This window comes from Equus asinus, chromosome 2 (genome assembly GCF_041296235.1).
Source record: "Equus asinus isolate D_3611 breed Donkey chromosome 2, EquAss-T2T_v2, whole genome shotgun sequence".
NCBI classification, from domain to species: Eukaryota; Metazoa; Chordata; class Mammalia; order Perissodactyla; family Equidae; genus Equus; species Equus asinus.
Window position 1 is genome coordinate 80,394,816 of NC_091791.1, and position 26,152 is coordinate 80,420,967.

General features: G+C 38.0%; 1 protein-coding gene across 7 annotated transcripts in view; it reads right to left on the bottom strand.

The window, feature by feature from the left end:
* The window catches only part of RYR2 (ryanodine receptor 2), a 674,743-nt gene that overhangs the window by 6,009 nt on the left and 642,582 nt on the right, over positions 1-26,152 (bottom strand). For all 7 annotated transcript variants that reach the window (XM_070492185.1, XM_044758547.2, XM_070492181.1 and 4 more), the window contains 7 exons: positions 24,911-25,041; positions 23,535-23,577; positions 20,080-20,213; positions 15,780-15,840; positions 12,083-12,229; positions 9,710-9,844; positions 826-982 (listed from right to left, as the gene is read on the bottom strand). In XM_070492185.1, the coding sequence (XP_070348286.1) occupies positions 826-982; positions 9,710-9,844; positions 12,083-12,229; positions 15,780-15,840; positions 20,080-20,213; positions 23,535-23,577; positions 24,911-25,041 (808 nt within the window). The remainder of the gene's footprint in view (positions 1-825; positions 983-9,709; positions 9,845-12,082; positions 12,230-15,779; positions 15,841-20,079; positions 20,214-23,534; positions 23,578-24,910; positions 25,042-26,152) is intronic.

A 26,152-nucleotide genomic window follows, 5' to 3' on the forward strand; every position in this document is an offset into this window, starting at 1 on the left:
ACTGTTCTATGACTTTGCCCTCTTATAAAAAACATTATTGTTACACTCAGTAAAGACATAAACGATGGATTATGAATTCTTTAAATTTGCTCAAGTACTTTACTGAAAAAAAGGGTACCATTTTATGCCTGTCGAAGTTAGAGGATAATATGACATTTATAGACACTTAATTCAGTCTAGGATAAATGTGTAAGCAGAAAAAAGATAGCATGAGTGATTTCCTCCTGAGGGAGAAAAACACCACACTCCAAGTTACCTTGGAGTAAAAGGAAGAACTCGTGGGTCAATATGGCACTGTGGTTGTAAGCGAGGGGCTACTGGTCTAGACTCTGTGGGTTTGGATTCCAGGCATAGCACTTTTTAGCTTTTTCGCCAAGTTACTTAGACTTATTATGGCTCAGTTTTTTCAAATGTGAATAACAACACCATTCTCACAGAACTCATTGAATGTACATCATTTTTTAAAACAACTTTTCAACAACCCATGGCTTAGAGATTTATATAATTTCCGTTTGATAGACCCAAAGAGGCTAAATGACTCACGCACCCCAAGTTTTAAAGCTAGTAAGCAGCAGAGATGGGAATCAAATCCAGGTCAGCGCTCTATCTATTACGTTATTTGAAAGGAGGCCAAAGAAACCTGTAGCCATCATCCCCTACGACAGGGTCTCATGTTTCTTTGTTTTTCCCTCTACACATTTCAAATGAAGAAATACTGAAAGAATAAGTTCTATTTGGCTTTTCCAAAAAACACTTGCCATTCTTACCAACTTTCAGGTTAGCTTCAACAATATGTACTTGAGCTTCACTGAGGATGATGCTTACCTTGTATTATGGCCAAGAGAATGACAATTACGAAGAAAAAGAAGGTGATGTCAAAGATGATTCGATAGATCTCATATTCGTCGCCTGCTGGGTCTTCGATTTCATCACCGATACCCCCGCCAGCACGTACCCCGACATACATGTGGAACATGTAACACTGGAAAAGAGAAAAAGGCTGTCACTTCCTGGGAGAACACTACCCATTTTTATACTCAACACACCGAAGGTTCTCCCTCTAGTTCTTAATCCTCACCCCGAAAATGATGAGAATCGTTGCATTCTCCACTTTTTGTTTCAACATTTGTAATGTGATGCAAACACTTGCCTCTTACACTCTGCTGTCTTTCCAGCATAACTCTATACTGCACACTCTGCGTAGCACCTTCTGTCACGCTTTGCAGAAAATGAAAAATACCTCACTAGCATCTGGCACAAGGTAATCCCATTAAGATAACATTAACGTCCACAAAACAATATTTAATTGCATTGTTCCATTTTTTTAAAGCATAACAGACATAAGAAAGGGGAAGTAAAAGCTCAACGCATAACAAGATGGAATCTTAGAAATTAAGCTAGGAAAAAAAGCAACTTAATAATGCTCACCCTGCCCTCATCTATCATATATGTAATATGATGCTGACACTTTTTTCTACTTTACTATCTAGAATAAAGCAGGAAGACAGCGGGAAGGGGCAGGGAGGAAATAGCAGTTCATTGTTTAAACCTTGAAACATTAAAGCACCAGCAATAAGTACAGCTCAAGTGCCCACTGCAGAAAAGGAGAGGCTCACTCAGAGCTTTGGGTCAGTGTTTCTCAGCCTCAGCATCACTGACATTTGGGGCTGAATAGTTCTCTATTGCAAGGTCTACCCTGTGCATTGTAGAATATTTTAGAAGGCTCCCTGGCCTCTACCCTCTAGATGCCAATAGCAGCCCACCCCGCAGACAATCAAAAATGTCTGCAGACATTGCCAAGTGGCCCCTGGGGGACAAAATCATGACAGTGGTTGAGAGCCACTGGCTTAAAGCATCCAGTGTTTTCTCTTCATTCAGGAGACGTCTACACTCAGGGCCTCACATTTAGTCTCACTTCACCTCTCTAAGTTGATCTTTCACTGCTCCCAGGCACCTCTCGCTTTTCCCACACTTCCTCCAAATTCACCATTCTTGATTCTAGGTCTCTGCTTGCACATTCTCCTTGTCTTGCAATATCCTTTCCCATTCTTATCCTATTCCTTCTCATCCTTTAGACCCTAAGTTAATAATCCTTCCTCCATGAGGCCTCCTTAGACTGTTCCAGACACTCTGATTTCCCCAAATGATGTCACTCATTGATGCAAAACAAAAAACCTGCTGTCTGCCGTCACGAAGGGGGCAAAGGTTTTGAAACAGTGTCTTCACGTGGTGAGACACCACACTCCCCTGGTTTTCTTCTCCATTTCTGGCCATTTCTTCTCAGCCTCCTTGGCCAGTTTTTCCTCATCTCCCTATCTTTTCATGAACTAATGCTCCAGCATTGGGTTTTTGACCTTTCTTCTTTTAAGATACTCCCTTGGGGAATGTCCTCAGTTTCATATCTAAATATCATCTTTGTGTCAATTACTTCAAAAAATTTCTACTTATACCTTGGATCTCTGTCCTGAATTCCAGACTTGTATCTCCATCTTACTTATTTTTTATTTGATGTTTTAGGATCTATCTCACTCCACCAGAATTGGCTCCATTACAAGAAGAATTACTTTGGTTACTGTTCTATCATCAGTGCCCAAAATAATGTCCAGAGCACGATAGGTACTTAAAAATCCCTTGTGAGACGAATGAGGAGTGAAAAGTTATGACTGGCCAGCTGTTCTCATGGAGACTTCACTGCCTCAACCCACAGACCTCAAATTCTCAGATCACTTTAAAAAGCACAAAGGGCGGGCAGAGAACAGACATCAAGGTGACACCAAAATGCTCATAGTTCAACAGCTAATGTATTGTTAGATGCAGAATACAAAAGTTTCCTGGGTTGGTTGCCTGAAATTTAATGAACAGATTTAAGAAAAGATTGTGTTACTCGGGCAAGAGATTTGTCAGACTGGCACACAATGATCAAAAGCATCATAAGGCAGCTCTGCCACTACCCATCTGAGAACCGTCTAGAGCCCAGGTAAGGGGTCTGTCTTGCAGAGGGGCCAGGAAAGTCCTTCTTCAGAGGCAACTTGATGAGCCTGATGGTGCCTAAATCTAACTATGCATCTGGATCTCCTGGAGGCTTCAAAACTCCAGATTCCTGGTACCACATACTGAATCAATCTCTGGAAGTAAAAGTTTGAAGACAATCACTTTAACAATCCCTCAGACTGGGCACACACGTGTGGTGATGGATGGTAATTAGTCTTTGGGTGGTGAATCTGATGTAATCTAAACAGAAATCGAAATATAATGAAATATAATGAAGTACACCTGAAATGTATATATACAAATGTATATATATATATACAATATAATGTTATGAACCAATGTTATACCTCAATTAAAAAAAAACCCTCAGGATATTGCATTAATTTCTTACAACTGTGTGTCTAAAACACTGCTTGAAGTTGTTAGCAGTGGATCTGTGAGAAGAGGAAATTTTCTTTTCCCTGTATATTCTTGCATACTGTTGGGATTACTTTTATCATATTCATTTCTTGTTTTTATTAAGAAAAAACAGGGATTGTATGTTTTTCTCCAAATCTGTCTCCATATGTGCTTATTTGTGGCCACTGGGAATGGACAGAGGTCTTATTGCAGCTGCCCACTCTTTGCCTAACACACTAACAGTGGCCATCTTCCTGGCTTTACCATAGTTAGCTTTGTTTGCAATGCCCCTCTTTGGGCTGGGGAGTCAACCTGGCAGTGGTGTGGCACTTCTCCATGTCAAACTCTGGCCCTTTGGCTCTGCACACCAATTCCCATAGTGGGCCAACCGTGTACCACTCCAGTTCCCAGTGCAGGTCCTGGAATGTCCCAGCTCTCCAAGCCCTCCTTGTTTGGCATGTATATGACTAAGATCATCCAGCTAATTCCTCTTTCTAATTCCTGCTGACCAAGACTGTTGGATTTCAATTTGGCTTCCCACATAGAGTTTTTCCATAGGGAAGAGAATGTGTCCACTTCTTGCATGAACTCTTAATAAATAGGATGTTGGTATTCTGACATTCCTCTGACTCTTATGAGCCTGGTTAATGTGAGTCTGTCCTCAAGAAATGATTCACTTTTAGTTTCCAGACATGTAAAGTTGAAGACAAGACCATGGAATGAGGCTAAATTATCAGAGTAAGTGTCTCCTTCTTTTCAGATCTAGTCAGCCATTTAGCCTCTCCAGGCAATATCCCTGTCTCACTGCTCACCTTCATCTATGGCAGCCCTAAGAATTCTCAGGAAGGGATTCCACCATATTTCAATAACAGACTTAAGGAAAGATCGGTGGAGTCTTGTGTATTTGACTATTTAGGCTTAAATAACATACCAAATTTAAAAAGAATAAAATGCAGAGTTCGTCAGTGGGGTTTTGACACTGATTTTCCCAACGTTATCCTTCGCTAGCTGGTTTTCCCCAGAAACAGCAGATAGATGGCCGCTGTGGTGGAATATGAGGCGGTGCACTGAACACCCCCCACACGGGGCTGTCAGGCTTTTAGCTACCAAATTATCATTCTGTTCCTGAAAATGGAGATCTTTTCACCCACCTTCCTTTTCATAGAATCAGCTTAAACCTGATAATAAGAGCCAGAGAAGTAACTGTGGGGGACAAAAAGATACGGTTTGTCCAGAGAATCTGAGTAATGGGGAAGGAAGGTGCCTGGCACTAAAGAAGTTGGGACTAGGCAGTTGTTAATTCTCAAGATTTACCATTCTATGGCTTTCCCTGATCCATCTCCTAAATGACACACTCTGAGGAGGACTAGTTCCTAGTGGATTAGTGAAGATTCTTACATGATCTTTATTTAGGCAAAAAAGAGGAGAGACAGAGACAAAGAAAGAGAAAACAAACTAGAGAAAAACAGCTTATTTGTTGGGAATGGAAGGTGGGATAAAACAGTGATTTAGAGCAATTACCTAAGGAGGTTACTTCCCTGGGCGTGTACTTTTTATCTCAATCACCTGGGAAGCTTTTTCCAAAATGCACAGGTCTGCATACCTTCCCTGCAGCTTCTGCTTCAGGGATTCTGAGCTGTGGATTTATAAAGAGCTGCCCTGGTGATTCCTCTGTGCCTGAGGCTGAGAAGCACTCCTTTTCCCATGCATGTCCTTGTCTACGCCAAGCCAGTCTCCGTGGCTATCTAGCTACAATCGTCTTTTTGCCCAGGACTTTACAACTTTAGATCAGTTTTCCCTTTCTCCTCCTACATTCTTGGAGCAGAGGTTCTATCAGGACACTGCTGGTTTAACTAGATTCTCAGGCTCAAAACACCATGATCCTAAATAAATAAATAAGTAATAAGTAAGGAAGGAACGAAAGAAAGAAATCCAAGTGTGGCTCATCATCGAGTCAGCAAAGCTGCAGCTACAGCGCCACCTGCTGTAAGTTATGAAACACTGGAGGGTGAATTACGTCCCTGTGAAAACCTAAAACATTCCTTTAGACCCGGAGAGACAAGAAAGGCAATGGAAACTCAGGAAGATGCCGATAAAATATGACATGAGTGAGGAAAACCTATCTCAAATGAGAATACTGAATTTCACCCTGTGGAGAGGAAATGCAAAAGAGACTGGCATCGAGAACTCAATTAAAGAAATTAAATCTGACCACTTTCTACTTCACACTTCTCTGTATTGCTGGCTGCTTGCTTTTACTAAGCCTCTACCCTAATGAGCACCAGTGTAGGTGATCAGTTACATTTCAACTGTCCTTGGCTTTTTCAAAACCTCCCTGCACAAGCATTAGTAAGGTTAATCTACATAATGTGGCCTCTGATAGCTTTTAAAGACAATCAGCTGGATATGGGCATGTGCAAAGCTACACAGACTCCTGTCTGGTTCGCCTAATTGGCAGCAGTACATAGTTTGCAAGAGCTTGGAGCTGAGATGTAGTTTGTGTCTTGGAAGTGAGTTTTCTCCTGCAAGACACATGTAAGATGCACAGTTAAGATGCCTGCAACTGACCCCAGCCAAAGGTAAGACAGTACGTTTACTATTATGAGCAGACGTATAAACACCTACAACAGAGCTGGTGAGAAGTAGTCTTGATGAGGATCAAGGCTGCCCCAGGGAGAGAAGCCCAAGGCATCCGGCCTACGTACCGATCTATAGCATCCTCCGGGAAGTATAGGACATCCTGACCTGATTCAACCTGATTCGTATCCAAAGTTATACGACCACCCGATAACCAGACACCACCTGCACTGATACCATTTTAACGACTTTTTTACATGGTCTTTCCTTTGTCTAGTAAAAAGCAACTCACATACCTATGCCTTATAAATTTAGCCCTACCCTCAACCCATTGCAGCTCTTCACTGCCCATGGGTCCTGTCCCCATGCTATTCTCTGAATGAAGGAGCACTATGACCAGACCTTGAGAGTCCAAGAAATCTTTCTTTTGACCCCTTGGCTCACCGAGCCCACATCAGTCTCACTCATAAGGACAGAAATCTCTCAAACTGAACAAAATCCGAGCTCTCGCTCTATCCTGAGCCCATAGTTGAAAACATCAACAGGCCTTCTTTCCTTAACCTAAAGTGAGGCCAACTTCTCTACCTCTCTTTACATATTCTGTGTAATTGGGTAATGTCAACCAGATGAAAGCAGTTGTCTTCTCAACCCACCTCTTGTTCAAATAATGTATGGATTTTTCTCACAATAAGGACATCGGCAAAATTAACAAAGCAGCGGAAACTCATACTGACAGTGAGGTTCAAAATGTAGTCATCTAAGGATACTATTAGGACCACTTGAATGGGCTCAAATATGACTCATGGTGTTAGAAGGGGAGACCAGGATATTGCAGAGGTCTTGTTGTGGGAGAAGAGGGGGATCTAAGGCCTCATATCATTCTAACGACCTAACATAGGCCACCGATCGCTCTAACGACCTAACACAGGCCACCGATCGCTCTAACGACCTAACACAGGCCACCGATCGCTCTAACGACCTAACACAGGCCACTGAATATCACTGGCTGAACTCATCCCTACTCTCCACCAGTCTTGAACAATTCACTGAGCATCATGGCCTCTGGGAGTCAATGCCCTCAGTAAAACTTTCTGACAAGAGGCTGGTGGATTTGGGGATTTTGAGATTTCGAACCACTGGGCTATTTCTTCTGGAATATAAATGAACCTCCCCAGAGTGAGTGTAGGCACAACTGCCTGCTATTAGTACTTACTGACCCTCTTTTGTACCTTGTTGACTCCTCCAGCCCTCTGCTCCCCTCCCTGCCTCTGGCCAGCGCTACCCCAAGTCTTCAGGGTCATGGGGTAGAGAAACAAAGTGGATACTAAAGGCAGTGCACAGAAGAGGAGATGAAGGATCCCCAAAGTACCTTCCTCCCTGGGCCTGGAATGGGGAGGGTGGGGGATGCGGGGAAGCAGGGAGGGGTGGCAAAGTGTCCTGTGTTAGTGACTCTGGTGGGGGTGACTGTTAGTGCCTAAGTTTTCTGTCTCCCTGATCTGTGGTCCTGCTCCCTGTAGGAAGCCTTGTTAGCAGTTTCTTATGTATCCTTCCAGAAAAATGGTATGCATATCCTAGCATATCTAATCTATACATTCAATCGTGTATGTATGTGTGTGCCATCTTACAAAATCAGTATCCTATCATAACACTGTTTAGGATCTTGCTTCTTTTATTCCCCACTTACATGTAATTTGTATGTCTTTTCATATCAGCATATACAGATTTGTCTGGTGTTTAAATAGCTACACACTTTTCCATTACATGGATTTACCATAATCAATTTAAGGAAAATTTTGTTGATGATAATTTTGATTATTTCCAATTTGCAGGACCAGCTAATATCCTTGACCCTACAGAGGCATATTTGTCAATAAACATGTAGGCCAATTACTACTAGTGGAACTAACAAGTAAAAGGGTAAGTAGACTTAAAAATTTGATAGATATTGCAAAATTTCTCTAAAATTGTGTTAAGTTAAATACTCAACAAGTATTCATGAAAGTGCCAGTTTTTACATCAATTTAACAACTCTGGGTATTAACTTTAATATTTTGCAAATCTGATAGGTAAAACGTGGCAATTGATTGTTTTGATTTGCACTTCTATAATTATAATAGAGGCTGAGCATCTTTCCATGTTTATAAGCGGATTGAATTTATTTTACTGTGAATTGTCTAGTCATATAACTTGCTCATTTTTCTACTGGCGTATTCATTTCTTCTTATGATGCAATAAGGACTTTTAAATTAAGTAAATTAAGGAAACTGGCCCTTTGTTATAGTGTTGAATCTATTTTTCCTAGTTCATCATTTGTCTTTAAGACTTGCCTTATTGTTGTTCCTTTTTAATGTAATTTTTAGGCTTTCATGGATCCTGCATTTTATGTCATACTCAGAAACTTTTTTTTTTTTGGTGAGGAAGACTGGCCTTGAGCTAACATCTGTTGCCAATCTTCCTCTTTTTGCTTGAGGAAGATTGTCACTGAGCTGGCATCTGTGCCAATCTTCCTCTATTTTATATGGGATGCTGCCAGTGTGGCTTGATAAGCAGTGCTAGGTCCATGCCCAGGATCTGAACCCATAAACCCTGGGCTGCCAAAGTGGAGCATGTGAACTAGACCACCATGCCACTGGGCTGGCCCCTTGAAACATTTAAAAATTGTTATTATTATTTCAAAAGTCAAAATCTGTTCTAACTTTTATTGTTTCTTTCTTTTTTCACATTTAAATATTTGTTCCATTCAGAATTTATTTTGATTTAAAGAACTAGGTTGGTATCCATTTTTATCAATTTCCCCCAAACAGCGTGTCCATGGTACTAATACCGTTTATTGGATTATGTTTCATTTTATGATTTCAAAAGCCACTTTTATCATATTTTTAATTTCCATGTGTATCTGAATCTATTTCTAGGCTTCCTATTCTGTTCCATTGATTTGTCATTCTCTAGTACAAAAATTATCTTAATTATTTAGCCTTTTTAACAGTAGTAGCTCTCTCTCATTACTCTTTTGGAACGTCTGTTTTTTCTAGAGCAATTTTAATATCACTGTGTCAGTCTCTTTTACGTACACCACCAACCCCAATTACATAAGTATCTCGATTTGAACTCACTGAAGGATGCACCTCTTTCCAGCTAGAGGTACATTTTTTTGTCTAATTTTCCCCTTCCCAATCTAAGATTGCATGGATGGTAATTTCTGATTTGCCAATATCACAGAGGCAGGTTATAGAACAGGGATAAAGCAATATGAAAGCTTTAACATCTGTTGATTTTAAAATGAAGGCTAAAAAGGTAATTTAAGCCAGGCTGCTCAATGTAAAAGCAAAAACTAACAGTTCTATTAAGAGATATATTTTTGGACTTTAGTAACTTCAGTTAAAGTCATTAAAGGGAACAAATAACTAAGGCTTCAAATGTTCTCCAAGGAAAGAATTTTACCTGCTGTCCCGGAATATATGAATAGAATAAAGTGTTTACATTAATCCTTCCAGTTCAACCACTTTTCTCAGGAATTCTACTAATTATCAGGTTGGCGCAGTAGTTTTTGCAAAATTGGCAGAGATGGTCCTTTATGTTTCACAAAAAACAAAAACTGTTGATTCTTTAAAGAACGATGCAGCTTTTTACTGTGTACACCATTTTCTATTCTGCACTGTTAAAGAGTAACTACACAATTACTTAGATTGAAGAAGCAGGAGAATTTTTTTCATTCCTATGAGATCAAAGTGTATGAACTTACCGTTAGCATGTCATCACATTTCATATCTGGTGTATCACCATCTTCACTTTTATTGTAGAATTTTCGGAAAAAGTTGAATGCCACAACAGTATATAGGTATACGACAACAGCTAATAAGCCAACAGTTAATACAAGCTGGAAAGCAATGTGACATTGAACGTGTATTAAAAATACAAGACATATATGACTGGCATATTGACTTCTGTGTGGGAGGGGAGCATTCAATGAGTACATAGCTGGATTTACTGACTGGAAGCTAATGGGATCCATACGTCAAAACATACTTTCTTATCCCCTAGTGGGGAAATTTATTTTCATATTCTCTTTATTTATCAAGTTGTCAGACTATTTTACGCAAAACTTGACTACTTAATTGGCTAATAATATTATAGCTACAATAGGTATAAACTCTGATTTAGTTTCACATCCAAAACAATAATTAATCAGCAACTTAAATTGTTCATTTCTCTATTACCTAAATATTTGGTAGCAGATACTACATTAAGTACTTTCTCTCATTTTATAAGGTCTATTCTCTTTCAGTAATTTACATTCCTAATAAAAACTATCTTATCTTGGTTATGATAGTAAGAGGGGTTGGAAACCATTTTTTCTTTCCAGGACATCCTAAAACTAAACAGGAATTTATATTTCTTCTGACATCTAGAAATGCACAACTATTAATAAGGTGTAATATAAACATTCAAAAGAATAAAACTGAGAAGTCTTGCTTTATTAACATAAAGCAATCATCAAAGTGAAAGACACTTTAATAGCTAATAACCAATGCTATTTTGAAGGCTAATTTTCTCAATGTATAATTAAATGTCATAGTTTCAGCTCTATGTAATCTTTCTTTAATTCCAAACTATACTTTATATATATATATATGTATATATTTTGTAGAATACGTATACGTTAAAAATGTGACTTTGACCAAGTTGGTGAAAATATATTTCTGGTTATATCGCAGAAATTCTAAATACACTAAAATGTATTAATTTTTATGTCTGCTTCCTCTGATTATAACACATCCCTATGTTCTTGACTGTGGTGGCATATATTAAGTCTTTCAAAAGTCATTTTATAACTATCTGGAGAAAACATTTTATCTTAATAGAGGGTTTAATTCACTACTATAACTTAAGTACAATGCCACTGTAAATTTATGCACATTTTACCTATAAAAACTACAAGTTCTATGTATTTTGGCAAATGAAAAATTGATGCCTCAAATAGAAAAGGAATAATCACAATAAAAGTTTAGGAATTGATTGAAAGTAGTGCTAGAACTTTTGTGTGAAAATACACAATAGATTCAGCATCTCCAGTCCCTTAAGTATATTGGGAACTCAAAACCTATTTACTAGGTGACTGATAAGTAAGCAGAGCACACATTTTGTCACTGGACCCATGACGTGCCTGCATGTCATACTCATATTCAGAAACTAAGGTGACATCTATAAGAACAGTGTGCTGAAATTTAGAAAACTGAAGATCATGATAATGTGAATTGAACTGTGGACACAGCTCTAGTTTTTTAGAGGGGCACTAATTCAGAAATATGCTGGAATTTAAGATTCTGGAAAAGAAGGACTCTGTTAATCTAAATAACTAACATAGAATGTGTTACCTCCCTGTGGACACTTGATAGAGAATGAATTAATAAATAAATGCTTCTTTAATAAGTTTATTAATAATGAACATTTAACATTACAATTGGGTTCCCTTAGAACCTAAGTTGATTATCTGGAACTAAGCCAGTTTTCCTCCAAGTAAGTAGGACCTTGTCAAGTATGAAACATTATTATTCCTTTTGTCCAATTTAAAAGTGGAGAACAGAGCACATGAATATCCAGTTTTAAGATATTACATTAAATTAAGAATGCAGCATCTCATGTTTTCTTACTAACGCAACTAGTGCATCAGGAGGCTACAACACATTTTGGTTTCCCAGATTATCAAATGGAGTGAATATCATATTAGGAACAAAATAATAACTATTTTCTCGAGTGCTTAATATGTGCCAGGGCCTGAGCTAAGGCCTCCACATTCATGTTTTTATTTAATTTTCACAAAAATCTTATAAGGTAGGTGCTTTTATTTTATTCATTTTACAAAATAAGGGAGTTGAGATTTTAAAATGTTAAATAGTTTATCCAAGGTCACAGCTAAATCAGTCAAGACAAGACATGAATATGGGTGGAGGGGACTCTCAAATTACTCTTCCTCGTGGTTTATAAGAGAAAAAGTACAGATCCTCCATTCACAAAAATCTTTAAAACTATACATTGTCATTTGAAGTTTGGTTTTATTTTTATTGGTATATTTGATGCATTTTTAGTTCTTACGGGGGAAAAAAGAAACTTTTACCTGTTTGCCATTGTGAGTTACTGATGACAAGATGGTTCTTAACGTCTTGAATCCCATAGCAATATCAAGAAGATGAGCAGCAAAAAAAAAGTTGTTATAGTGTCCAAGAACAGACATAGTCATATACCACGCAAGGTAGAGGAAGGACTGTCAAGACGAAATGGGGAAAAGGCGTATCAGAAGATGCAATGCGTGACTACTGTCAAAAGCTACGCTGATTTCATCCTATTATAATCACTGATTTACTTTATCTTCTCAGACTATAAATTTATATAATTCAAATTAGCTATATCAGTTTGTTTTTACATTTTATTTGTTTGCTCTGAAAAGCTCAATGTCATGCTCTCCCTTCTCCGTATCAGAGTGTCTGTTCTTACTTATCCCCCACAGAGAAAAATGTCTTGACTTACTACTTGACAGTGAGGGTTCTCAACCTCAGCACTACTGACACTCCTTGGTTGTGGGGCTGTCTTGTGCACTGCAGGATGGTCGGCAGCATCCCTGGTCTCTAGTAACTAGATGCCAGTAACACTCCCTCCCCAAGTCATGACAACCAAAAATGTCTCCAGGCATTGCCAAATGTCACCTGGGGGACAAAACTGCCCCAGTTGGGACGCACTGCTTTACAGTCAACCAAAGAACCAACCAACTCTCCCTCCCTCCCTCCCTTCTTTCCCTCTTTCATTTATTCACTCGCTAACTCAGTGTTTGTTGCAACCTACTAGTCACAAGAGATTATATGAGGTCTTTTATTATCTAGGCATCTCAATTTACATGAGCCAAGATAAGTCTAGGAGAAAACTCTAATAGTATCTGATGTCACTGAAGGTTGTAACAAACCTAATAATAAAATTGGTACTCTGTAGAAATCTTCTTGAGTATAATCAGTGTAAGGGATTAACTTTACATAGGCTAAAAAAGGTATATTTTTTTTGGAGGGGGCAATAAATAAAGTAGAATAAAATATTCTGTGATTGCTCTTACTTTGTGGATTAGAGTCTCTTCTGCATAAAGTATGTTTTGCCAGTGGAGATAGGAGCTACCTATTTGGGGAGGGGGTGGAAACCTTCTTTTTGACTTTAATATATCTAACCTTTAACAGAGACCAATAAGAAGATATAGGGGGCTGAGGTGGCACAAGAGATTTCATGGACAATGTGGGACTGAAGTTAGAGATCAAGTAGAAGAAAACAGCATTAAAAGACGGCCACTGAGTTAAGACTACACAGAGTGCTTGAGGATGATGGTTTGGTTTGGTGGTGAGTTTCTGTTTCAGAAGATGAGGCTGCAAAGTACAGTGGAGTTGGAAGGCCTTGAGGCCAAGTTAAGGGATATGGGCATGTCCCATAGGAAGATGGGAGCCACTGGAACATTTTGAACAGAATAATGGTATACGAAAGGTGGCATTTTATGATAATTTCTTGAGTACCTGCTAAATGCTGTTCAGTGTCCCATATATTTGCACATACAGTCTCTCATTTTATTCTAACAAGACCCCTGATAAATAGGCAATTTTAGCTTTAATTTAGAAATGAGGAAAGTGAGCTCCCTAAGGTTAAGCTACTTTCTGAAAAATGTTGTAAGTGGCAGAGCCATTAAATTGAATGTCTACTGGACAAGCCCAGTGGCGAGGTTATGAGAACCACAACTAGCCTCAAAATCAGTAAGGGCAGACGGGAGAATTACAAAGAACAGAAACAGGATCAAGATTAGGCAAATAACTAAATGTATACATTGGAAGAAGGAAAAGGAGTCCAAACTGATCTTTGGAGCTTGGGGAGCAAAAAGAGCAAAAACACTAAGAGAAAGAGAAAGTTGTAGACAGGAGACTGAATTTGGTGGGGAGGTGTGGAGGAGAGAGAAGATGATAAATTTGTCAAGGGACATTCAGATGGAAAGCTCTAGCAGGCTAGGAAGAAATGCAAAGGCTGAGGAAAAAGGACAAGTTTGTGGGCCTAAGATGAGTAAGGAGATGTACATAAGTGACAAGCAGAGTCAGGGATACATGTGTGGACTGTACATTGGTGCTGTGCTTGGATAGCCAGACTCAGCAAAGAAAAATACAGACTGCCCAGTTAAAGTGAAACATCACATAAAGAATAAATACATTTTTAGATAAGTATGTCCCATGAAATATTTGGGATATACTTATGCTACAAATTATATATATGTTTAGTTGTCTGAAATTTAAATTTAATTGAGAATCCTTTATTTCGTCTGGTAATTCTAGCTTTGTTTCAGAGAGAAACTGCAATTTGAAGAATGAAGACACATTGAGAGGTGATTGGCCAAACAGAAGCCAGGAAACGGCAGGTGGATGAATGTCTCATAACATATCAGAAAGATGTCTGAAGAAGGTTCTTCAGACTTCCTCCAGGATCTGTCTGTGCCCAAATTCTTGACAAGGAAACTACATAGCAAAGTGAATATTACAGACAGGCTGCATCTGGCAAAAGTGGGCTATGCAATCCTGTGGCACTGAGGATTGACATTGGCAGACAGAAGCCACGATGGCCTGGCTACTTGAATGGAAAACACCAACACTGGAGTTGAGGTGGCCTCCTTTTTATTCAGGGAGTTGCTTCCAGTATTAGATGAGAAAGTAGCTGCAAGACACCTTATTAACAGTTGACAATTCTACAGAATATTTGCAAGATTTGATTTTGAGCTCTTAGAAGGGTTCTCTAAGAGACCAAGAGTTCTGGGCCCATGGCTGGGTGAGGCAGGGGTGGGGACAGAGGTAGGAGAATTTTGGGGGTGTCATAGGTCTTTAGGAGAATGGAACTAACATTCACTATAAAAGTCAGTACTAAAATCAGAGTGAGATTTTGAGACTAAACGAGACGTCTGAGAGAAAGCACAGGAGCAAGAGCAGCAGCAGGTTTAGGGCTAAGCCTTCAGGTCTGTTCATGTGACCCTATCTGCAGGGCGCGTGAGGACGGTGAGAGGATTATGAAGCAGCAATGAGGAGATGGGCTGAGATCCTACAGAAAAAATGTGTAGTTGACCTTTTCAACGAGTTTCATGATTCTCCCAGCACCTTCCCACAGCCTCAATGGGAGCATCAAAATAAGTGATAGTAACAATTATTCAAACTGAAAATTCCAAGAATCACAAATGTTAAGCTATTGAGTAAGTCAGGGTAGTAAAATGTGATTATCTGCTCTGAGAGCTGTAGCTTTTAGTAATGGGTGATTTTTTTCACTAAATTGGAGCATATACTTGGGCCTCATTTTTAGTTCATAAGCTCTTAGGCTCTTTGAAAAAAGAAGAATCAATCAAGAAAAAGAACACAACAATTTAACGTACTTAATTTGGGGGAAACTTAAATTGATCACAATTAATGCTTAAAAATTTTTTTTAAACATATTTAAAACTTTCTTTTTAACATCTATAATATTTTGAAGTATGCCATTGCTCATCTAAAATCTGAGTGATAATACACATGAATTCGCGTCTCAGTTTCTTTTTCTGGTGTAAATTTATTTTCATTTTAGTCTTTCAGCAATTGAAAGAAATGGAATGAGAGATGAGCTGATTAATCATATATTTCCATGCGTCTTTCCCAGACATAGTCTGTATTAACTGAATTGATATTTGAATAACTTTCTTCAATAACCATCTTTCCATCTGCAGAAGCCCAACAGACTCCTGTAATCAGAGTGCATTTTACTTTGTGGTAATGAAGCGGGCTTACGTTGTCAGTGAAAACGACTCCTAGTTTCCACATCTGATACTTCACATCAATAGAGTTCAGTCTGGAAAGACAAAAGGAAAAGTTTATAGATATGAATATTAAGCATAAACTCATAGGCTTGCAAGAGCCTGCTGGCATTCACTTTCGTTTTTTCCCCCAGTTTTTTAAAGATATAACTAGCATACTGCACTGTATAAGTTGAAAGGTTACAGCATAACGGCTTGACTTGCATATATATATTGCATTACATATATTGGGAAATGATTACCATAATGAGTTTAGTTAACATCCATCATATAGTTTCAAAAACTTTTTTTCCCTTGTGATGCGAACATTTAGGGTTTACATGGGACGAGACTGGTAGCATCTCTGGAGATTAGTTCTAGTCCAGGTGCCAAGGGAAGCGCTGAGAGCCCCCTTGGACAATGTATTCCAGAGTTTTATCACGCTTTTTGAGAGGGATCTTGGAAAACAAAATAAAACAGAACTTCACCACCTTCCTTTTCTATTATTTAAGAATCGTCCTTTCTTTTTCACCTTTTCTTTTCCTACATTAAATATAAACTCACTTTTTTGTGACAATTATTCCTGGAAACTGTATGAAATCAACCAACAGGTCTGTACCATAAGTTTCCTCACTAACTTTCATTATACATTTGTAATTGCATTCCAACAGAACAATTTTTAGTTCAACTAACGAAAACCTGCCTAATGTCTACAGCTATTTTACAACTTACTGATTTTGCCAATGAAAGGGCCTTTTCATTTTGTTTTTGTTTCCTTTTATTTTCAGAAACCTCCCCTTCTCAATGCAAGACGGAATTTAACCCTCCCCCTCAGTTCCTATAGCACTCCGTAGACACCTTCCTTTATGACGGCTTCCGCATTGTTTTGTGCTTGTAGGTGTGTGTGTTTATGCCTTGCTCACTCTTCTGTGAACTCCCCAGCACCAAGCACATTATCTCACACAGTGAATATCTTTCAATAAATATAGGTCCAATAAATGAATCTTAGCATGAATATTCATGATCTTTGCAGATTAAAATACCCACAGTAAAATATACTTTTTAATTTTCATTTTTTCGGAACATGCCACTGATTTATGGGTTAGAAATTATGATGACTTTCTTAGCCTTTCCAATATTCCAATTAATTGATATGACAGGATATGATACAATACAATATAATATAAAATTATTATTATTTTCAAAAGGGCTTCTCTAGACTTACTGTTTTAGTCTTTAATTACTTCTTTAATCATTTCTTTTAATCAGGCCAATCTTAAATTATAAGTGCTAGGATAGGTAGTTGCTGATCCAAGCTTACTTCTCAGAAGACTTTCCCCCCAGGAGTTAAGGTTTAATTCACCCTAGCCTAGGATTTTTTTATTTTAAGGAAACAACATTGTCTTTGAGCTATAATTAATTTTATTATTAAAGAGCATTTTTTTAAAGTTCCATGAATATTTACAACGGGTTTCAATAGAAAAAGAATTTTTTTTTTTTTAAAGATTGGCACCTGAGCTAACAACTGTTGTCAATCTTTTTTTGTGTGTGTGCTTTTTTTCCCTGAATCTCCCAGTACATAGTTGTATATTTTAGTTGTGGGTCCTTCTAGTTGTGGCATGTGGGATGCCACCCCAAAGAGGCCTGATGAAGAGTGCCATGTCCGTGCCCAGGATGCAAACTGGTGAAACCCTGGGCCACCGAAGCAGAGCGCGCGAACTTAACCACTCTGCCACGGGGCCGGCCCCCAAATTTTTCTTAAATAAAAAAGGAAGGGAGGGGAAAAAAAAAAACAATGGGGTAATTTAAATGAGAGCATGATTATTTTCCATGAAAGCAATCTAAAGTAAAATAAAGGTTTATATCAGGATGTCTGAATTTCCCATGGTAATTTCTTACTTGATTTAGAAAATTATTCTTATGATTATTTTCCATCCCTACCATACATCACTGATACCAACATCACTAAGCAGCATATCCTTTCTGTAGTGTACAATATTTTTTCTCACCAACAGTGGCAGCGATGCTGTTTGGATGGGGCTGACCCCACCTCCAGGGATGGGCCACAGCTGATCTAGGCCAATCAGGGCACAGCACTCCCCTGGCCACAGGGCTTGGTTCACTGGTAGACTAAAAGCCAGAAGCTGAGGAGCTTTGCTAGATGGTTTTGAGATATGAGCTCCCCTTCTTACTCCATGAAGACACAAATGAAGACGCATGTGGGCTTTCTGGATGCTGGCAGCCATTCTATCCCCAAGAGGCAAGCTGGCCATCTATTTAAATGTGCACATACCAAATCCTATATGTTTGATTGATAGATAAATGCATGCACACATAGACACATATATTTTCCTTATATTCAAGTGTTCACATTAAGATGATAGTCATATAGAAACCAGATATCTTTTAAAATTTGATCTTTCTAAACACTTTAATAAAGGAACACTACATGTAAATATTTTTACAAGTACTGTATGTCATCTACTAGATCTTTACGCTTCTACTTTTATTATCTATATTTAAAGGTATTAATAAATGCCACATTGATTTCTTGGTGCTTTCTTGGGGGTCAAACTTGCAAACATTTACTATGTAAAACAGTGGAATATTCCACTAATTTAAAACTATTTGTTCATAGTAAGAAAACAGCCTAAACTTTTCTTTGATTTTTTCAAAATTACTTTTTAGACTCACAAATATGACCATTGAAAATGTATAATTCAGTAAAATTATTTAATTCTACATTGCTCATCAGGAACTTGAAAATGTTACTAGGAAACTCAGTACCGTTCACAGCACAGTCCTTGTTTTATATGATATTCTAACATAAGGGCCTTCGTTCCTAAGGACTGTCAATGGTACTTCATCTTATATACAGTGACATAGTCTTTATGTACCGCACTTGTTTTCTCAAAATATCCAACAAATATTTTGGATCTAAATTCACAATTTCTGTCATATATTTGCTTATCTAACTACTTTTCAACTGGGTTCGCATTATTTTTATAGACCCTAGTAACTCTAACAAGTTTTCAGACAGATAAAAAATATATGACCAATGAGATGGGTAAGCCAAAATATCTTTTTTTTTCTTGCTGAGGAAGATTTGCCCTGAGTTAACATATGTCGCCAATCTTCCTCTTTTTGCTTGAGGAAGATTCTCCCTGAGCTAACATCTGTGCCAATCTTCCTCTACATTCCATGTGGGTCACTGCCACAGCATGGTGGCCAATGGGAGGTCTGTGCTGGGATCTGAACCCATGAACCCGGGCAGCCGAAGTGGAGCATGATGAACTTAACCACTACGACACAGGGCTGGCCCCTCAAAAGACTTTTTGTAATGCTAAGTAAAATATTGATCTAAGGTAAAATAACACTGCTCTACAGAATCTTAAATATTTATGTTTTCAAAGTAATCATCACATCCCTAATGGACTGAGACGATAAATACACAGATAAGAAAGGCTGACATGTTTTTAATGGAAGGTAACTATTATGTTTCTGCTAAAATTTTTTAAGCGGTTATGACAAGAAATTATATTTTTAAAGCATGTATGCTTTACATTTATTCCAGAATTACAGTTCATTAAATTTTCAAAATAGATACATATGTATGTACACATACTCACACTATACATATACGGGTGTGTGTAAAATTCAGTCTCAGGTGAATCCAATTCAACTGGTTTACACCCTCCTAGTTATATCATAATGCATTCTCCCATGCAAGCACTATATTAAAAAGTACCCCATTTTAAAGTAAACTTTCCAAGTAATAGTATGCCTGCATAGTATTTCTGACATATGAAGTCTTTGCTATTTAAAGAAAATACAATAATTGTAATAAAAGGATATGACCTTTGAATATTTTTAATAAAAGGGATACATACTTCCTTTTTCCAAAACATACGAAAATAAACTTCTTTTCAACAGGAAGCATCAGAAAACATAGTCATGTACTGCACTTTTGCATATGTTTTATTTTGACTTAAATGGCATTTAAGGATAGGAAAGGCAAATTAAATTAAGAACATAAGTCTTCTTTATTTTTTATTGCTTAATGCAAATAAGGAAAAAGCCACCTTCAAAAGTTAATAGAAAAAAACCTAATCATGCCAGAGCACAAAATACTGAGAAATTTAAAAGTAGACTTTATATGCATCCTCTGTTTCTCTCATCTCTCTCTTCCTCTGACACTGAAGCAAAGGAAACCAATGCACGAGCAAGTTCAGGAATGTATTAATTTTCTCTTCTTTCAACCTGGACCTATAGGAGAGAGCAAAAGTAACACTCACACGGCCGACAGGGAGCTGTCTTTCTTTGGCTTCTTCTTTTCCCTGGCGTCGCTAAAGTCCAGAGCAGCTTTGTCCATGCCAAGTAACTCACTGATTCTATCTCGGCCATAGAACTCTCCATATTTATCCATAACCTGGAGGCAGGAAACAAAAACATTTTGCTGGCCTCAACCACTAAGTAGCCTTATCTATACACGTGCACACAAACCTCTAACTATTACTATTATTTTTTTTTTTTGGTGCGGAAGATTGGCCCTGAGCTAACATCATTGCCAATCTTCTTCCTTTTGCTTGAGGAAGATTGTCCATGAGCTAACATCTGTGCCAGTCTTCCTCTATTTTGTATGTGGGATGCCACGACAGCATGGCTTGATGGGGGTGTGCAGGTCTGCACTCGGGATCTGAACCCGTGAACCCTGGGCCGCTGATGTGGAGAACACGAACTTAACTACCATGCCACCGAGCTGGCCTCAAATATCTAATTATTTTCGTACTTAGCATGTGTTTGTCTTATTTTCGAGTTCACTTAAAATTCTAGTTCATGGCTCATTTTCTGTGATTTATACCACTTAAGGTCTAAGCAAACTTACAGCATTTCAAGTAATGCCTATCTGAGGAACAAGATTTCTTATTGAAGAGAGGGAGGCACGTGATAGAAGGAGGATGGGCTGAACTCAACGGGTAAAGAAGTGGGAGAAAATGGAATGAAAGTAACTTCCACCAAATTCATACTTTGTGCCAAGAATTACGCTAAGAACCCTGACTTGTTTTCCCTCATGTGACTATTACAACATGTAAGGTTTGTGTTATTAGCGTCCTATTCTGCAGATAAAGAAACTGTGTCTTAGAAAATGTAACATGCCAAGGTTGCCAAGCTAGGCAAGTGAGATTGGGTGAGGAAGCATGTAGGCAGCTCCTGACTCCCAGCAAAGATCTTCTGCACAGACCATTGCAGGCCACTGGGCTGGCCACCACCGTGACGGCATCCCCTTGTCGTCTCCACTCAACCATTCAACTTTCCTGACTCCAGCAATTCTTCAATAACACCTGGACCTGGAACCCTCTCACCATCCTCAGGTCCTCAGCGTAATTCTTATCAGTGTAGCTTCCTTGTCCACCACTGGAGTCACTTCTTAGCAACCCCCTTTGGCTTCCTTGCCCCTCTCCTGCTGCCACATTGGCCTGGCTTTGCCCATGTGTCATGTTTTTACATCAGTGCTTAGACGGGGGCTCCCAGCTCACCCTTGAGCTCAGTACGTTGGACTCTGATAGGGCGACCCTCAGCCCACAGTCTACATACCATGAGAGTCCACAGAACGATGGAAATGGAGTGAACAGGAAAAGTAACGAAGCAAAAGCACAAGGAGAAAGGTGAAAAGAGGGGAGGTAAGCAAAGAACAGGAATACAGAAGAAACAAAGGAAATGAGAGTGAGAGAAAAGGAGAAGTGGGATGTTAAAGTAAAAGATTAGAATGGATGAAGGAAAGACATATAAATAGAAAGAAAGAAAGAAAGGATTGGCAGAAATAAAAATTGGCCTTTTCTGAATATATAATCTGAATCAGGTAAATGAAAAGAAAACATAAAAGAGCAACGGTACTTAAAAAGCCTATAAATATACATTATTTTGGTTAAGTAAAACAATTTGTTTTGCCTTATTCTCACTGCACTACAAACGGGCTGGGCTGATCTGAGCGGGAGTTCCCTATGGATTGTATCCTCACCCCCATTCCCTGGGGAACAAATTGGGCACGAGAGTAGGAATGCTATCAAGAGTCTTGGCTGCAATTACAATTTATCTATTTCTTTGACTCTAAATACAGAGTTTCCTTCATAGAAATTCTCGCTTTGATAATTTAGAAGCTTCTTTATTGTGTTAAATAGTAAGAATAAAATAGTCACATTAGCTATTTAAAAACTGTTCTTTCAAAGCTTTTGCCTAATTTGGATGCCCTCACATGCAGCAGTACAATGCGACTCAGAAGGCCAAGTCAGGAGACAAAACACTTACACAAAACAAAAATCAACAAACACACTGCTCTCTTCAACTAGAAAGTCTTGTTACTTCAGAAAAAAGGCCATGCGCTTCATGATGTACTTGATTTAAATTCTCGGTGCAAGCTCCATGTGTCCCCTCAGATTGGGAACAAACAGTGTGTGGCTGCTAGTCGCCAAGCACTCAGAGTAGTGCTGAGCTGGCGGAATCAAAGGGAAAAGAGCACCTTGTTGGGCAGGAACGTCAGCCATTTGCTCCGCACTGTCTGCACATGGAACAGGGGTGAGTTGAGTCAGTTTGGCACTTAGGGGGTTCAAGGAATAAGTAGCAGCTAGAAAATAAGGATTATAGCATTTTACTGTTTACAAGTACTGTTCCATACATTATTTCTGACGAGATTTTTACATATTGAGGTATTTGGGTTCAAAACTGGTTGGCTTGAACTAAAGAGGCCTGATTTATGGCCAAACACACACTGCCCATCGCCTTTAACCATTAAAGTAAAGAATGCTCTCTCTTAAGATAAGAATGTGTACTTCTGCTCCTACGCCCTATGGGTAACAGCCTATTAGTCCCTTTCCCGACATCTGGGTCACACTGACCTGCTAACGTGCAACTAAATACCTCTTTGAAACTTTGATGAAAATGTATCCTGAGTGTATGTTCTCTGAATGTATGTTCTTTGTTCCAAAAAGATATAAGACTGTACTGAAAACCATGCTTCTCCAAATGCTTTCTTCCTTTCTAGAAAAGGCCTTCCCAGGTTATAATCCTGACTCTGGCTCAAGTAAAACTCATCTTATTTCTCCTATCTATAGAGTGGTTATTGGTTATTTGTGTTGAGATTTCATTTAAAAAAAACCTGATCTACATGGAAATCCTGTGTGGAAGGCAGGGCAGAGATAACCCTCAGCTCTCACATGCCGAGCTTTCGTAGGCCTCACAGCCCATAGCTGAATCCATTTCAGTGTTCTTTCTACCACCCTCTGATGCAGTCTGCATCAGGACAAGACTTTATGAAAAGATCTTTCAAGTTATAGAAGGTAAACAAAATTCAGTCCTTTGTTGTCGTGCAAAAACTTTACTTCTTAAGTGTAAAGGAGGATGCCCCTGGTGACTTATCAGCTGTCTTACCAGAAAATGGCCGCCCACTAATTTAGGTTACCCAAACGACCTCAGAGAAAATTCTTACCAATTCTTGTTAATGTGCAGACTGAGCACTGTTTATTCACCTGGGTCAGAGAAAGGGTGGATGAAGGAATGCCTGTTTATTTCGTGGTTGCAGAGTATGGATTTCTTACGAGCAATTTTTGAAATTCATATTCAATTCTATTCCAGTTTGAAATGGCAGATAGAGCATATATCAGTATCTCATTCTACATATGAGCCACATCAAATTCAAAACTGAATTGTACTTTAGGAAAAAAATAGAGACTTTATTCCTTCTAAGAAGTATTACCTTTCTTTTAACAAATTTGTCCCAGTAGTTGTTGGGGAATGACCTAAAAGATATGAAAGCACAGAAGTAAAACACTATCATTTTTAAAAATGAAAAATAACAATATATTGTTTGGAATATACAAAATACTTAAAATAATAAGTAAACATGTATTCTTCCATTCACAAAAATTACAATGAATTTGTTTCCCATCACATCTCATAATTTTTCTACATCATGAGTATATTAAATATTATTTTAAATCTCAATATATAAATATATAAATCACAAAAAGACTACGAACTAATATTTTTATGGAGAAGAAAATGAGAATATTTATTAATAAGTAGTCCTTATATTTTTTGTTTACTTAAAATGTGTCAATACATACATTTCTTTGTCAATTATCTTTAAAAATTAAAGTATCTAAAAAATATCTGTCATTGTTTTCCCTATGAAGTAAAAAAATCTCATTCCCGCTAGTTATCCTCAGGGACACTTTGAGCACAGTACTAAAAACAGGACTCTGCCACTCTGACTAATGGAGGATTCACTGAAAGGGAAAGACTTGATTAGATTTAGTACCAATAGCTAGAGTTGCTAAACAAAACATTGAGCATTTAGAGGAAAGATTTACAATTCACAAATAAAACATTCCCAGTTGAAAACTCAGAACCTACCAGAAATAATAACTTTTTAAGAAGAAGCAGAACTAATCACAATTAAGAAAAGATATTACACTCTTGAGAAGCACAAACTACTCAAAAAATATTGTATCACCAATACTTTCTATAGTAGAAATTATACTTTTGTGATGGATTTATACCTGAAACAGCAGCTAGAGGTTTGGATCTTGATGCCACAAGGCAAAATGATTAGTGTCTAGAAAAAGTATTTGTTTTCCTGTGTCATATTTCACATGCCATAATGCTTAGCTAGTTGTATGCTAGGCTGCTTGATGATATCAACTAAAAGTTAACAACTTAGAAATATTAAAAGTGTGAAATTCAATATTTTTGCCTTTAATGCTACAACTCTTTCCTTAATGAATAATCTTCGCTTCGTCTGCGCTTTCGGATGAGATAACCCTGCCCTGTAGGTTACGTAGCTCCAGCTACACACTTCCCTGAGCACTGAGTAATGGATGTGAAGTTCCATCAGTGCTGTGGAAATGGACTCAAAGCCATCTTTGATGAAGGAATTCGAAACACAGAGGGCAAAAATTGATGGCATCCATTAAGAAGCTGATGGTGCTTAGTCTTTTGATTTTCTTGGCGGAATATATAACTATTATTCACCTCTCTTAAACTTTTGACAAATCTGCAGAAACTCCAGTAAAGTATTTTATGTCTTTAAGTTTTTGAGCACAGAAATGTCCCATATAATTCTTTACTCACTGTGTGTTGATTACCAGTCTATCCCACTGGCCTTTAATATCATCTTCAGAAGGCTGTTCTGTAATATACAGCCCATCGAATTCCAATTTTCGAGCTACTTCCTTTTCTCGCTTAAAAATAACCAATGGGACCTACATGGGAAAAATAAACATGTTAAAATTAGCTTAGATTTACTGGCATCTCCTGTGGTCGTTATCTTTATAAAACAGCTTTTGGAAAGAAATATTTCCCATGTTACTTCCAGGAAGGTAAAAATTGAGTGAAAATAAATCGGCTATATTTAGGCAGAAAGAAGATCTAGAGGTTTTGGAAAAACAGAAGACAGAATAGATATTATATATATACGCATACGTTTTTAAACACATAGAAGTTCATAGATAATTGTACTAATAAAATCACTTTTAAGTATTAAAAAGATTATGCAAAATTTTTTCTTTTGCATATTTTATACATATATACATATATATAGCAACACTAATGTAGGCAATAAAATATAGCAATGTTACTAATGTTCCAAAATGCATGCTTCTAAAAAAAATGCAGTTTTATTTGAGAAATCTCTTTAATAATTCCATGCTCAGCATGCCCACATGCTATTTTGAAATAAATTTTAATTTCAACATCAGCAAAAATCTTCGTCAGTTTGCCAGAATATTTCCAGAACGTATCAATTCTCTTTTCATATGAACAAAGTTTATACAAGGCACAGATACAAGAAAGAGGCAGATATTCTGGAAGTATCGGAGAATATTCCCCCTCATAAAACAAGGGAAGAAAAGGTTGGGAGAGGAGTTTCTGAAGAAAACTTTACAGTCTAGTCTGGTACCCTGGGCCCTGGTTTTTCAAAAGTCTTCTGCAAGTTTCACAATCAGAGGCAGGGGACAGTGAAATAGGGCATTACAGTGAACAGTGTCTTTCTAGGTAAAGATAAAGACATTTGCAAAGGTAATGGGGAGCTCTGAGCACTCAGAGAGACTATCTTACGTTCTATGCACCAGATTATATTAATCCTTTGGTAGGGCTCTAAGGATAGAGCTGTACTATTTTCTGGGTGAAGTGTGACAAACTGTGAAGCATTTCTGCCAAGGATGGCAACATATGTACCTAATAACAGAACAATCAAAATGATTCATAGGTTTGATACGATGTATTTCTATAATTCCTAATCCATTGGAGCATTGCTAGGAGACATAGGGGTTGGTCACCTTTGTGGGGTCAAGTTATAGAGGAAATTGGCCATTA